Consider the following 13425-nt stretch of genomic DNA (forward strand, 5'->3'; position numbering starts at 1 on the left):
AGCGGAATTCCGGTAGCATTTTCAGTGCATTATGTCATTGTAGGCAGCCACAAACCATGACTCATATCGTTGAGGCAACGTGATTGGGCAACAAAATGGCAAATGAAATTTAATGTGGATAAATGTAAAGTAATGCACATTGGAAAAAATAACCCCAACTACACATACAACATGATGGCGGCTAATTTAGCTACAACGAGTCAGGAAAAAGATCTTGGAGTTATCGTGGATAGTTCTCTGAAGATGTCCACGCAGTGTGCAGAGGCGGTCAAAAAAGCAAACAGGATGTTAGGAATCATTAAAAAGGGGATAGAGAATAAGACTGAGAATATATTATTGCCCTTATATAAATCCATGGTACGCCCACATCTCGAATACTGTGTACAGATGTGGTCTCCTCACCTCAAAAAAGATATTCTAGCACTAGAAAAGGTTCAGAAAAGAGCAACTAAAATGATTAGGGGTTTAGAGAGGGTCCCATATGAGGAAAGATTAAAGAGGCTAGGACTCTTCAGCTTGGAAAAGAGAAGACTAAGGGGGGACATGATAGAGGTATATAAAATCATGAGTGATGTTGAGAAAGTGGATAAGGAAAAGTTATTTACTTATTCCCATAATACAAGAACTAGGGGTCACCAAATGAAATTAATAGGCAGCAGGTTTAAAACAAATAAAGGGAAGTTCTTCTTCACGCAGCACACAGTCATCTTGTGGAACTCCTTACCTGAGGAGGTTGTGAAGGCTAGGACTATAACAATGTTTAAAAGAGAACTGGATAAATTCATGGTGGCTAAGTCCATAAATGGCTATTAGCCAGGATGGGTAAGAATGGTGTCCCTAGCCTCTGTTCGTCAGAGGATGGAGATGGATGGCAGGAGAGAGATCACTTGATCATTGCCTGTTAGGTTCACTCCCTCTGGGGCACCTGGCATTGGCCACTGTCGGTAGACAGATACTGGGCTAGACCTTTGGTCTGACCCGGTACGGCCTTTCTTATGTTCTTATGTTCTTATGTTATGTTATGAGGACTGCAAAATGACTCAATTTCCTGGAGGTTTTCATGCCTTGAACATTGTTGATAAGAACGCTCTGGCTTGGCTTGACCAGATTGCATAGAACAAATAATAGTAGTAGTAGTAATAATAATAATAACAACAACAATAATAATAGTATGTTAGAGACATGAGCATTATATGTCCCAGACAGTTATAAGCACATCAATAGAAAGTTTTATAAATGTCTGTAAATCAGATTTATAAGCAGCATATTTTGACCAGTGAACTCAGTACAAATTGCCTTAAGTATTTATGAAAACATCAATTACTAATCCTTCATGAACTATTTATTAATATAAACTATGACCAAAGTTAGAGGTGAATGGAGTCTGCCAATATGTGGTATCATCACAGTTACCATTGGTCAAAGGAGGCATAAGTCAAATATGAGGGTATCATGAACAGCAACAGCGGATTATCCTTTTCGGTGTTAGAGTTGGATGAGGAGTGTGTTTAAATAGCTTGGACAACAGAACAGGGAATCAGGGTTCTGTTTCCAGGTCTGGGAGTCAAATGGCTGCGCATCTCTGTCTAATGCTCTGAGCCGACAATATGCTGAGGGCTCTGGGCTCCCACTGAGAGCTCTGAGCAGGGGGTTGGACTAGATGACCTCCTGAGGTCTCTTCCAACCCTAATCTTCTATGATTCTATAAATGTGCACTACACCATACAAGTTCTGTTCAGCATCCTGATATGTGTGTCATTGCTCACATCATTGTCTATCAACAATTATATGGATCTAACAATAACACCTATTATTTATTTGTCTTCCCTTTACAGTTTCTTGTATTTTGGCAGGTACACCACCTGGCCCCAATGGTGAAGGGAAATCAAACCAATGTGAAGGAATTTATTCTGCTTGGGTTCCCTGGCTCTCGGTATTTGCAGATCTCACTCTTCATGATATTCTTGTTAATATACCTCCTGACATTCACAGGAAACACCACCATCATATCCTTAGTGTGGACCCACCGTTGTCTCTGCACCCCTATGTACTACTTCCTCTGCAATCTCTCCTTCCTGGAGATCTGGGTCACCACAGCCTACATTCCCAAAATTCTTGCCAATCTCATGTCACAAAGCAAAACTATCTCCTTCCCCAGCTGCCTCCTGCAGATGTACTTTGTTTTCTCCCTAGGCTGCACTGAATTTCTACTCCTGGCAGTCATGGCCTATGATCGCTATTTGGCCATATGCCACCCATTGCGTTATCACTCCATCATGAACAGCACCTTGTCCACTCAGTTGGCCCTTGGCTCATGGGTAGGTGGTTTCCTGACTATTTCTGTGCCAATGTTTCTGATCACCAGGTTGTCCTTCTGTGGCCTTACAGTCATCAGCCATTTCTTCTGTGACATAGATTCTTGGATAGCGCTGTCCTGCACAAACACACACCTGGTTGAAATGGTGTACATTGCTCTTTCCTTTATTGTTGTTCTGGGGTCCTGTGTGGTCACCCTTGGCTCCTACATTTACATCATCTCCACCATCATGAGAATCCCATCTGCCCAAGGCCAGGAAAAGGCCTTTTCCACTTGCTCTGCCCATTTCATCATTGTGGTTATGTTGTACAGCTGCTCCATCTTTCTGTACGTCAAGCCTTCTAAACAGAACTCACTGGACATGAACAAAATTGTCTCTGTCTTCAATACTATTGTGACACCATTGCTTAACCCTTTCATTTACACTCTAAGAAACAAAGATGTCAAAGAAGTCATGATAAAGGCTTTCAGTAGGACATGACATAATTGTTCAATTACCTGGATATCATTAATTTAGGCAGGCAGAAAGTGAAACAAGTGGATCAAGTGAAACATCAAAACATACCACTATTAAATACATTTATCTGGTTATCCTAATAAATAATACTGCTACTAATAATAATTAATACAGAGTTTGGCCCAGTGTTCGGAAACTATATTACATGGGCCTGCTTCTCATTCACAATAAAGCAACTCTGGACCCTTTTGGCAGTATAAATGGGCTTTAAAGTGGGTATAATACACCTGTACCCCGATATAACGTGAATTCAGCTATAACACGGTAAAGTAGCACTCCGGGATGGGGGGCCTGTGCACTCCGGTGGATCAAAACAAGTTCAGTATAATGCAGATTCACCCATAACGAGGTAAGATTTTTTGGCTCCTGAGTACAGCGTTATATCAAGGTAGAGGTGTACTAATTTGTCAAGTTCTTGAAGACTTCTTTACACTGATGGAATGACAGAAAGGGGACGCGTAGGCGGGTGGTGGTCCTCCTCCTCTCCTCCAGGTCGGAAGGAGGCCACACCACCTCACTACACCATCGGGAGCTTGGCCTAGTATTTGGCGGGAATGAGCATTTAGGTGTTAGTATCCTGACTAGCCTAATGGGACTGAATTCTCTGATAGGCAACTAGCCTCTGCCTGTAGGCAGAAACAGGCTCTCACAGGGTCCCATATGCCCTCACCCTGAGGCCGGGGCTGAATAGTCAAGAGTCTATAGCCCATGTGACCTTTAAGCAGGGATTGTGCAAACACCCTGGTCAATTGGCCCTGGCCTCTTGATACAGAGACAGAGCAAACCCAGTAGTCAATCAGCTCTGGCCTCTGGTTGCAGAGACAGAGTAAACCCCGTAGTCAATTAGTTCAGGACCCTTATTGCAGAGCCTGAGCAAACTCTAGGTGTCAGATGTCCTAGCTCCAGCGGACGGCCCACGGACACAGGCCACTGGACCCAGCAAGAGGAGGCTGCCACCGCCGCAGTGGAGTGGCATGTGGGGTCTGGGCTCACCCTACTCCATCGGACCCCGATCCAGGGCTCTACCTGTGGTGAAGCAGTCCACTACTGGGTCAGTGGGGATCCCAACTGCAACACATTGACTGTGCCTCAGGCAGAGCTGTAGCCAGACTAAGGTTGGCTATCCCTGGGTCACCTCCTCCTCTCAGGGTGTACCTGGGTCAGCGGGCGTCCTCCAGCTCTTCTGGGTAGGTGGCCCATAGCAGTCCCAGTGGGTCCATGGCAGAAGCAAGTTCCCTGGTGGGCAGGGTGTCGCTGGGCTCAGCAGCAGGGTCAGCACCCAGGAGCGAGCAGGATCCATCTGCCTATCTCGGTGTCCCAGCACCAACTGAATGGGAGTCCCCGTCCTTTACGCTTCCTGTCCTGGTTGGAGGGGTGAGGCAGGCCTAGCTCTGCCCACTTAGGTACAGAGAGTGGTTTCTCCCCCTCTGGCTCGGAAGGCGGTCATATCGCCTCATTACAGGCTGTATTTACAATGAGGTCATGTCCTCATTGTTTGTGTGTAAAGAAGTCTGATAGGAGATAATTCTTTATTTTACCCAGATAGTTGCTTGTGACATTTAGCACTCAGACACTTTTGGCTAATCTTCTCATGCATTGGCAGCACTTTGCTTACATTCCAGAAAACCTTGATCAGACTGTCTGAAAACTTGAAGAAGATTGGACATGACTGCAAAGCTGTGACAATACTTTGTCACACTAATGTAATCCTGATGTGGTTTAACAAACTTTTACATGATCTGACCTCTCTCTCTCGCTCTCTTACATCCTTTGACAAGGGTCTACGGCTCAACTCCTTAAAGATATTTAGGTGCTAAAATCAGACTGGCACTTTCAAATGAGCAAAAGGGAGTTAGGCATGAAACTCTCATTCTCATGGGATTTGTGAGCCCAGCTCTCTTAAGTGATTTTCAAAATTGCAACCTAAATAACAATAAAACATATTGGAGCTAAGTGTTGGTAAACCTCACATTTTCAATACTGTGGATGTAGGCTTCGAAGGTTTCAATTTTATCCATAAACATTGGTAAATATCGAGCTCAGTATACACACACAAACTAATGAAAACATATTTCCATTGATAACCATAGAAATGATAGATATTCAAAGTAAGAAAAATGCTGCTTGACCACTTATGAGAGTCAAAATACAGTGGTTTAGACTTTTGAATTAGGTTTGTTACAAATGGTCTACCAAATGAACAGTAAAAACAGGTGCAAGTTGTTGATTTAAGGATATTTAATGTGCATATTTTGATAGGAGAGGTTGAAAATTTTTTTGCTTTAATGGTTTATGAAGCTTAACATATTGAATCTCAATGTCTATTGTCATTAAATAATTGTTTGCTTCCCCATAATTTCCAAAATTGTGAAAATTTAAATCAATCTAAAAAAAAGAGAAATGCTTAAGAGAAAACATTGATATTATCCATCAAATTCCAGGAAGCCAATGCATATACATCAATTGTAAGTCAATGAGGCTACTCATGTGAGTAAGACAATTATAGTCTGGCCTAGTGACTCCAGAGATTTTCTGCTTTGTCTGATATTTTTAAAAACTGTAGATATCATGTTGCCTTACTTAGTTACACTGATGTAATTCCAGAGGAAATCCACTGCATGTAGTAGGTGGACACCAGAGTGAATGCGATCAGATTTTCAGTCTTTTGGTTCTCATCACAGCACTGCCAACTACTTCCTGTGGGTTAAGATTCTGTGCCTCACTGCAATGGGGTAGTGGCCCCACTCAGGTGTAGAAAGAGTTAACCTAAACAGCTAGCAGTAGAGGTGAGTCCTTCGAGCAGCCCAGGGAGGCTGGGTGAGGTGCAACCAATCTGGCAGGAGTTGCAGAGAGCAACCAATCCAGGACCAGCTAGCTCAGATAAGAGGAGCTGAAAGGTAGAGGAGGGTGAGTAGCTGCCTGGAGCTCATTAAGCGAACACGGGGCTCCCAGTAGGTGGAAGGCCACTAGCACTGCAGAGCTTGAAGGCCGAGAGGTAAGGGTGAAATAGGCAAAGAGGCTACATGGAACAGGCCCAGGGGAAAGTAGTGAGCAGTTCCAAGGAGAGCAGCATGAGGCTGCCATTGACAAGGTCCCTGGGTCAAGACCCAGAGTAATGGGTGGGTCCGGGTCCCCCCACTCACTACTGGAGAAGTGGCATGATTATTGGACTACGATACTAACCCCTGGAAGGGGGAAACACAGATGATGACACGGCCAGAAAGCCAAGCCAAGAAGAGGGCGCTGCAGCTCCTGAGGCTGTGAGAGGGGCTGCAGGAAGATGCAGAGACAGAGTGATAGTGTGCAAACCACAGACAGAAAGCATCGGCCTCGAGCTAATCCCAGGAGTTGACCAGGAGGAGGCACCAGCCCAGTGGTGAGTGATGGGCCCCATGACACTCACCCTACCCATCTGGATTTACTGACACTTAAGCTATCTGAGATCCCTATTCAGACAGTATCAGGCATTATTATTATTTGAAAAAATTGATATCTGGGTCTATGGGCCTGATTCCCCCTTTTCTGATCTAAATCAAGAATAACGACCTTGACATCTGTGGGGCCAGATCCCAAGCTGGTGGACATCAACATAGTTCCAATGAAATCAGTGGTGCCAGATTCCCAGCTGGTGTGAACTAACTCCATTGGATTCAATAGACCATTTCCCCAACCTGATGTAAACTAGCATAGCCCCACTGAGGTCAAAGGGGTGAGATCTGCAGCTGATGTAAACTAATTTATTTCTGTTGAACTCAATGGGCCAGTTGCTCAGATGGTTTTAATCAGCCATAGCTCCATTAAGATCAGTGGGACCAGATCACCATCTGGTGTAAATTAGTGAAGCTATGTCAGTTTACACCAGCTGAATATGTTGGAGAAAGAGTTTTTTTTCTGACTATTCTGTGGGCTGACTCCGCCAGCAGTTAGTCATGAAACTATTTCTTACCCCAGTGAAAGCCCTGGCATCAACAGGCCTATTCCCACAAGTAAGAATCTTCAGGGTTAGGCCCATTTGAGTATTTGCAGGATGCAGCCCCTAACTTGTGTGGTTAAAAGGACAAATGACTGACCTGATTATTCACTCATGCCATTTTCTTTGCACAGATCTCCAGTGATTTAATGGAGCCAATCCCCGTTTACCTCAGTGAACATGATGGGAGAATTTGGCCTGATGTATCTAGTGATGACTTAAAATTCCAGGTCTCGCAGCTACACAGAGCCTAAGGTTGTTAGATGCCTAGCGCCCATTGACTCTCTGTAGGATTCGGACACCTAACTTCCTTCATCCCCATTTGAAAATTTCAACTGCAGTTTTCCTGAGCAAATTGTGTGGTTGAGATTTTCAAAGATGTTCAAATCCCATTGATGGAACCAGGCATCTGAATCCATTAGGCTGGCATTTACAAAGAACCCTACAGGAATCAGGTGGGAGTTGAGCATCTAACTCCTTTAGGCCCTTCTGAAAACCAAACTTTGAGAAAGCCTTGAAAATCACAAGCTGGGAGTTTGGGATGTGCTGGACCAAGCTGACCAGATGAAATATGTTTATTTCTTGAACCTTATGTTCATCCACAAGAAATGTACAGTATGGGATGCATCCTAGATCTGCTCTAGGAATTATTTTTGGGAAGTTGTGTTGCCTATGATATGCTGGAGGTCAGACTAGATGATCACAGTGGTCCTTTCTAATGTCACAATCTATGAATCAAAGAACTGCATTCTGCCCCATATCTTTATATTTGGTATGTCTACACTATGAAATTTAATCGAATTTATAGAAGTCAATTTTTTAGAAATTGATTTTATACGGTCGATTGTGTGTGGCCCCATTTAAGACCATTAACTCAGCAGAGTGCATCCACAGTACCGAGTCTAGCATCAAATTCCAGAGTGTTGCACTGTGGTAGCTGTCCCACAGTTCCCACAGTCTCCACCACCCATTGGAATTCTGGGTTGAGATCCCATTGCCTGATGGGTCAAAAACAGTGTCGCGGGTGGTTCTAGGTACATGTTATCAGGCCCTCCGTCCTGCTCTCCCTCCGTGAAAGCAACAGCAGACAATCATTTCGAACCTTTTTTCCTGGGTTACCCATGGAGTCCACTCAGCTCACCATCACCGTACGCCTCCTGGGTGCTGGCAGACATGGTACTGCATTGCTACACACCAGCAGCTCCTTGCCTTTTGGCAGCAGACGGTGCTTTACAACTGGTAGCTGTCATCATCATCTCCTGGGTGCTCTTTTAGCCGACCTTGGTGAGGTTGTTCAGGGCACCTGGGCAGACATGGGTGCTTCTGGCAGACCTTGGTAAGGTCTGTCGGGGTGCCTGGACATAAATGGGAGTGACTCCAGGTCATTCTCTTTTTAAGTTTTGTCTCATGGAGATTCAGTCCTGCCTGCAGTCATACTGCACCATCTGCTGTCAGCCTAAGATGTATAAGAGAGATGGAGTGGATCAAAACAAGAAAGAGACTAGATTTGTTTTGTATTCATTCGCTTCACTCTCCCTCCCACCATGAATAGTGGGGGGAGGGATACCTCAATGGTTTGCGCTTTGGCCTACTAAACTTGGGGTTTTGAGTTCAATACTTGAGGGGGCCGTTCTGTGTGACAGCTATGTGTTTCTCCTTGATGCAAATTCATCCCCTTTGTTGATTTTAATATGCCATGTCATCAGTCACCCCTCCCTCCATCAGAGCAACAGCAGACAATTGTTTTGTGCCTTTTTTCAGTGCAGACGCCATAGCATGGCAAGCATGGATCCCTCTCAGAACACTGCGGCAATTATGAGCACTGTAAACACCACACACATTATCCTGCAGTATATGCAGAACCAGAACCTGCAAAAGCAAAACCAGGTGAGGCAGCGATGGCAGCACAGTGACAAGAGTGATGAGGACATGGACATAGACTTCTCTCAAAGTACGGGTCCCGACAATGTGGACATCATGGTGTTAATGGGGCAGGTTCATACTGTGGAATGCCGATTCTGGGCCCGGGAAACAAGCACAGACTGGTGGGACCGCATAGTGTTGCAGGTCTGGGATGATTCCCGGTGGCTGCGAAACTTTCACATGCGTAAGGGCACTTTCATGGAACGTTGTGACTTGCTTTCCCCTGCCCTGAAGCGCAAGAATACCAAGAGAGCAGCCCTCACAGCTGAGAAACGTGTGGCAATAGCCCTGTGGAAGCTTGCAACACCAGACAACTACCAGTCAGTTGGGCATCAATTTGGAGTGGGCAAATCTACTGGGGGGCTGCTGTGATCCAAGTAGCCAATGCAATCAAAGAGCTGCTGATATCAAGGATAGTGACTCTGGGAAATGTGCAGGTCATAGTGGATACTTTGCTGCAATGGGATTCCCTAACTGTGGTGGGGCAATAGACAGAACCCAAATCCCTATCTTGGCACTGGAGCACCAAATCAGTGAGTACCTAAACCGAAAGGGTTACTTTTCAGTGGTGCTGCGAGCACTGGTGGATCACAAGGGACATTTCACCAACATCAACGTGGGAGGGCCGGGAAAGGTACATGACGCTCACATCTTCAGGAACTCTGGTCTGTTTCAAAAGCTACAGCAAGGGACTTGCTTCCCAGACCAGAAAATAACCATTGGGGATGTTGAAATGTCTGTAGTTATCCTTGGGGACCCAGACTACCCCTTAATGCCAGGGCTCATGAAGCCATACACAGGCAGCCTGGACAGTAGTCAGGAGCTGTTCAACTGTAGGCTGAGCAAGTGAAGAATAGTGGTAGAATGTGCATTTGGATGTTTAAAAGCACTCTGGTGCAGTTTACTGACTCGGATAGACCTCAGCGAAACCAATATTCCCATTATTATTATTGCTTGCTGTGCACTCCACAATATCTGTGAGAGTAAGGGGGAGACGTTTATGATGGGGTGGGAGGTTGAGGCAAATTGCCTAGCCACTGATTACATGCAGCCAGACACCAGGGCAGTTAGCAGAGTATAGGAGGGCGTGGTGCACATCAGAGAAGCTTGGAAAACCAGTTTCATGACTGGCCAGGCTACAGTGTGAAAGTTCTGTTTGTTTCTCCTTGATGACCCCCGCCTTGGTTCAATCTATTTCCCTGTAAGCTAACCACCCTCCCCTCCCCCCTTCGATCACTGCTTGCAGAGGCAATAAAGTCATTGTTTCTTCACATTCATGCCTTCTTTATTAATTTATCACACAAATAGGGGGATAACTGCCAAGGTAGTCCAGGTGGGGTGGGGGGAAGAGGAAAGGACAAGGCCACACTGAATTTTAAAACTTATTGAATGCCAGCTTTCTGTTGCTTAGGCAGTCCTCTGGGGTGGAGTGGTTGGGTGCAGGGAGGCCCTCCACCGTGTTCTTGGGTGTCTCGGTGAGGAGGCTATGGAACCTGGGGAGGAGGGCGGTTGGTTACACAGGGGCTGTAGCAGCGGTCTGTGCTCATGCTGCCTTTCCTGAACCTCAACCATACCCTGGAGCATATCAGTTTGTTCCTCCAGTAGCCTCACCGTTGCCTCTTGCCTTCTGTCAGCAAGCTGATGCCACCTATCATCTTCAGCTTGCCACCTGTCCTCGCATTCATATTGTGCTTTCCTGGACTCTGACATTGTCTGCCTCCACGCATTCTGCTGTGCTCTTTCAGTGTAGGAGGACTGCATGAGCTCAGAGAACGTTTAACCGTGAGTGCATTTTTTTCGCCTTCTAATCTTTGCTAGCCTCTGGGAAGGAGAAGATAATGTGAGCGTTGAAACATTTGCAGTTGGTGGAGGGGAAAAAAAGGGAGAGTGGCAGATAAAAAGACACATTTTAGAGAACAATGGGTAGACTCTTTCATGGTAAACCTTGCTGTTAATATTACATGGCACATGTACTTTTGATACAAGGGCGCATTTTGCCTCTTATTGAGGGTATGCAAGTTTAGAGTGAGTGATCACACATGCAGGGCCAGGCAACAGAATTTGGCTTGCAGGCAGCCATGGTAAGGCACAGTCTTTTGGCTTCATTAACCTTCATAATACATGGGAATGGTTTCAAACAGCAGCACCCTCATTTCTCAATCCAAGCAGCTGTTGGGTTGGCCATTTAAAATGGGTTGGCAATTTAAAAGGAGGGGCTGTGGTTTTCAGGTTAACATGCAGCACAAACCCAACTAACCGCCCCCACCCCTGCCCACACACACAATTCTCTGGGATGATTGCTTCAGCCCTCCCCACACCACATGGCTAACAGCAGGGAACATTTCTGTTCAGCCACAGGCAAACAGCCCAGCAGGCACGGGCAACTCTGAATGTCCCCTTAATAAAATCATCCTATTTCAACCAGGTGACCATGAATGATATCACTCTCCTGAGGATAACACAGAGAGACAAAGAACAGATATTGTTTCAATGCCAGCAAAACACCGGGACCATACGCTGTGTTATGCAATGATTCCAGACTACGTGCTATCCGCCTAGCGTGGTAAAGTGTCCTACCATGGAGGACGGAATAAGACTGGTCTCCCCAGAAACCTTTTGCAAAGGCTTTGGGAGTACATCCAGGAGAGCTTTATGGAGATGTCACTGGAGGATTTCCATTCCATCCCCAGACACATTAACAGACTTTTCCAGTAGCTGTACTGGCCACGAATGCCAGGGCAAATTAATCATTAAACACGCTTGCTTTTAAACCATGTATAATATTTACAACGGTATGCTCACCAGAGGTCCCTTCTCCACCTGGTGGATCCGGGAGGCAGCCTTGGGTGCGTTCGGGGGTACTAGCTCCAGGTCCAGGGTGAGAAACAGTTCCTGAATGTCAGGTAAAATGGTTTCTCCACTGGATGTGTGTGTTAGTGGGTGGCAAGGTTAGGGGCAGGGCATTCTCTGCAGAAAGCACTTAGCTTTGGAGTTCACTTCACACAGAATCTGGATGTGTTGACATTCAGGTTCTAATGCAAGATCTCTTTGCTTAGGCATTTGTCTGATGAGCTAATAATGGGGAAAAGAGATTTAATTTATTTCTGGGAGATATTTGGGATTAAACATACATTTAACATAGGCCAGAACACTGGTTCCATTCCCAGTTCCACTTAAAATCAATGTCAAAATAGCCACTCACTTCCAAGAGTGCAGGAGATATTATCTTATGTATGAGCAGCCTGATATTCAGACTTGCAGGACACTGAGCCAGATGTGCCATTGGGTCAGACTTTCAAAGGAACTTAAGTGATTTAGGCACAAAAGTCCCATCGACGTTCAGTCAGACCCCTCTTTTTAAAATCAAGTAAGTGTGCATAAAGAGTGTTTTCTGGGCACATTCCTTTATTATGATTATTGTAGCAGGGTGACCCCCTGCTTCGGCCCAGAGGGGTTTAAAAGTGGCCTGGCAGGGCTTGAGAGCGGCAGTTCTCAAGACTGGGCTAATTGAGGAAGTGGCTGCAGGTGAGGCCACGCCCCAATCTGAACCACAGCTGGCCCCTATAAAAGGCCAGGGAAGCCAAAGGCAGTAGTCTCTCTCTGCCTTCAGAGAGGGATGGGCCTGGCTGCTTAGCTTGAGGCTGAATACCTGAGTGGAGCAGGGTCGGGGAAAGGCTGAGGAGGTCTAGCCAGGAATGCCCCAGGCTGCGGCCTAGCACAAGGCCAACGGGTACTGGGGGTTGCAGAGAGCAGCCCAGGGGTAGGCCAAAGCAGCAGGTCCAAACCCAACCCTGCCAATGATGAATAGGCTGATACTGCAGTCTGCTCCAGGGTGTGGGGCTAGACACTGGCTGACAGTAGCCACATAATGAGGCAAGGTAGGGATAGAGGGTGGGGGTTCCCTGAGACAAAAGGGGAAGCCCAGAGCGAAAAGGGGTTACTGCCAGGGGGCAGCACCCTGGAGAAAAGAGGCACTGGGTCCAGGGAGGGACACGGGGGCCTGAGAACAGGTGGATTACCAGCCTGCAGAGGGCACTCTGGTGCTGAACAGAGCTAATTCCCAGAGTAACCAGCAGGAGGCGCCGCAGGGGTGAGTCGACCTGTTTACAATTATTAATGTCCCTCAATATTATATAAGGTGTATTTTTTACAAAAGAAATAGTTTTCACAACATACTAAATCTTTAAGCTTAAAAGGAGAAAACTGCTGACTAAAATGTATCCTCATGAGTCATCAGTAAATCCTCGCTGAATGGACTCTGTAGGTTTGGGTAGTCAGAAGATTTGTTAAATCATCTGCAGAAATCCTACATTGTAGGTGCTCAAATTTATTCATTCTCCTTTGACTTTCCTTCACATTCTCGTAGTGCCTTAGAATGCTGTCTACTGGAAGTCACTGATCATGATGTCTCACAGTCCAAACATGTCCATACCCATATTGATCATTTCAAGTGCTCCAATAACTGCTGGGATTGTCTTTGTTCTAGTTTTCCATAACTGCTCCCTTTGAGGCAGAGTCCTTCATACTTCTCCATCGTCTCTCCTTATTTCTTTTTTATGTTTCTGTCTGCTTGCATAACAAAATCAATGTACACAGGCTTGTTTTGCCTTCTTCTTTTCTAAAACTTGTCTGGCCTGTTTGACTGACCATTTGGTCTGTGACATTTGACAGATCCCATTAAATCTTACCCTTTTCTTT

General features: G+C 45.7%; 1 protein-coding gene across 1 annotated transcript; it reads left to right on the forward strand.

Annotated features, from left to right (window-relative positions):
- The first annotated feature begins 1871 nt into the window (after window positions 1–1871).
- LOC120381261 (olfactory receptor 6F1-like) lies at window positions 1872–2798 on the forward strand. The gene has a single exon (XM_039499437.1). It carries the CDS (start codon window positions 1872–1874, stop codon window positions 2796–2798), a length of 927 nt encoding a protein of 308 aa, XP_039355371.1.
- Window positions 2799–13425: the final 10627 nt, after the last annotated feature.

The sequence above is a fragment of the Mauremys reevesii genome, linkage group 13 (assembly GCF_016161935.1).
Source record: "Mauremys reevesii isolate NIE-2019 linkage group 13, ASM1616193v1, whole genome shotgun sequence".
NCBI lineage: Eukaryota > Metazoa > Chordata > Testudines > Geoemydidae > Mauremys > Mauremys reevesii.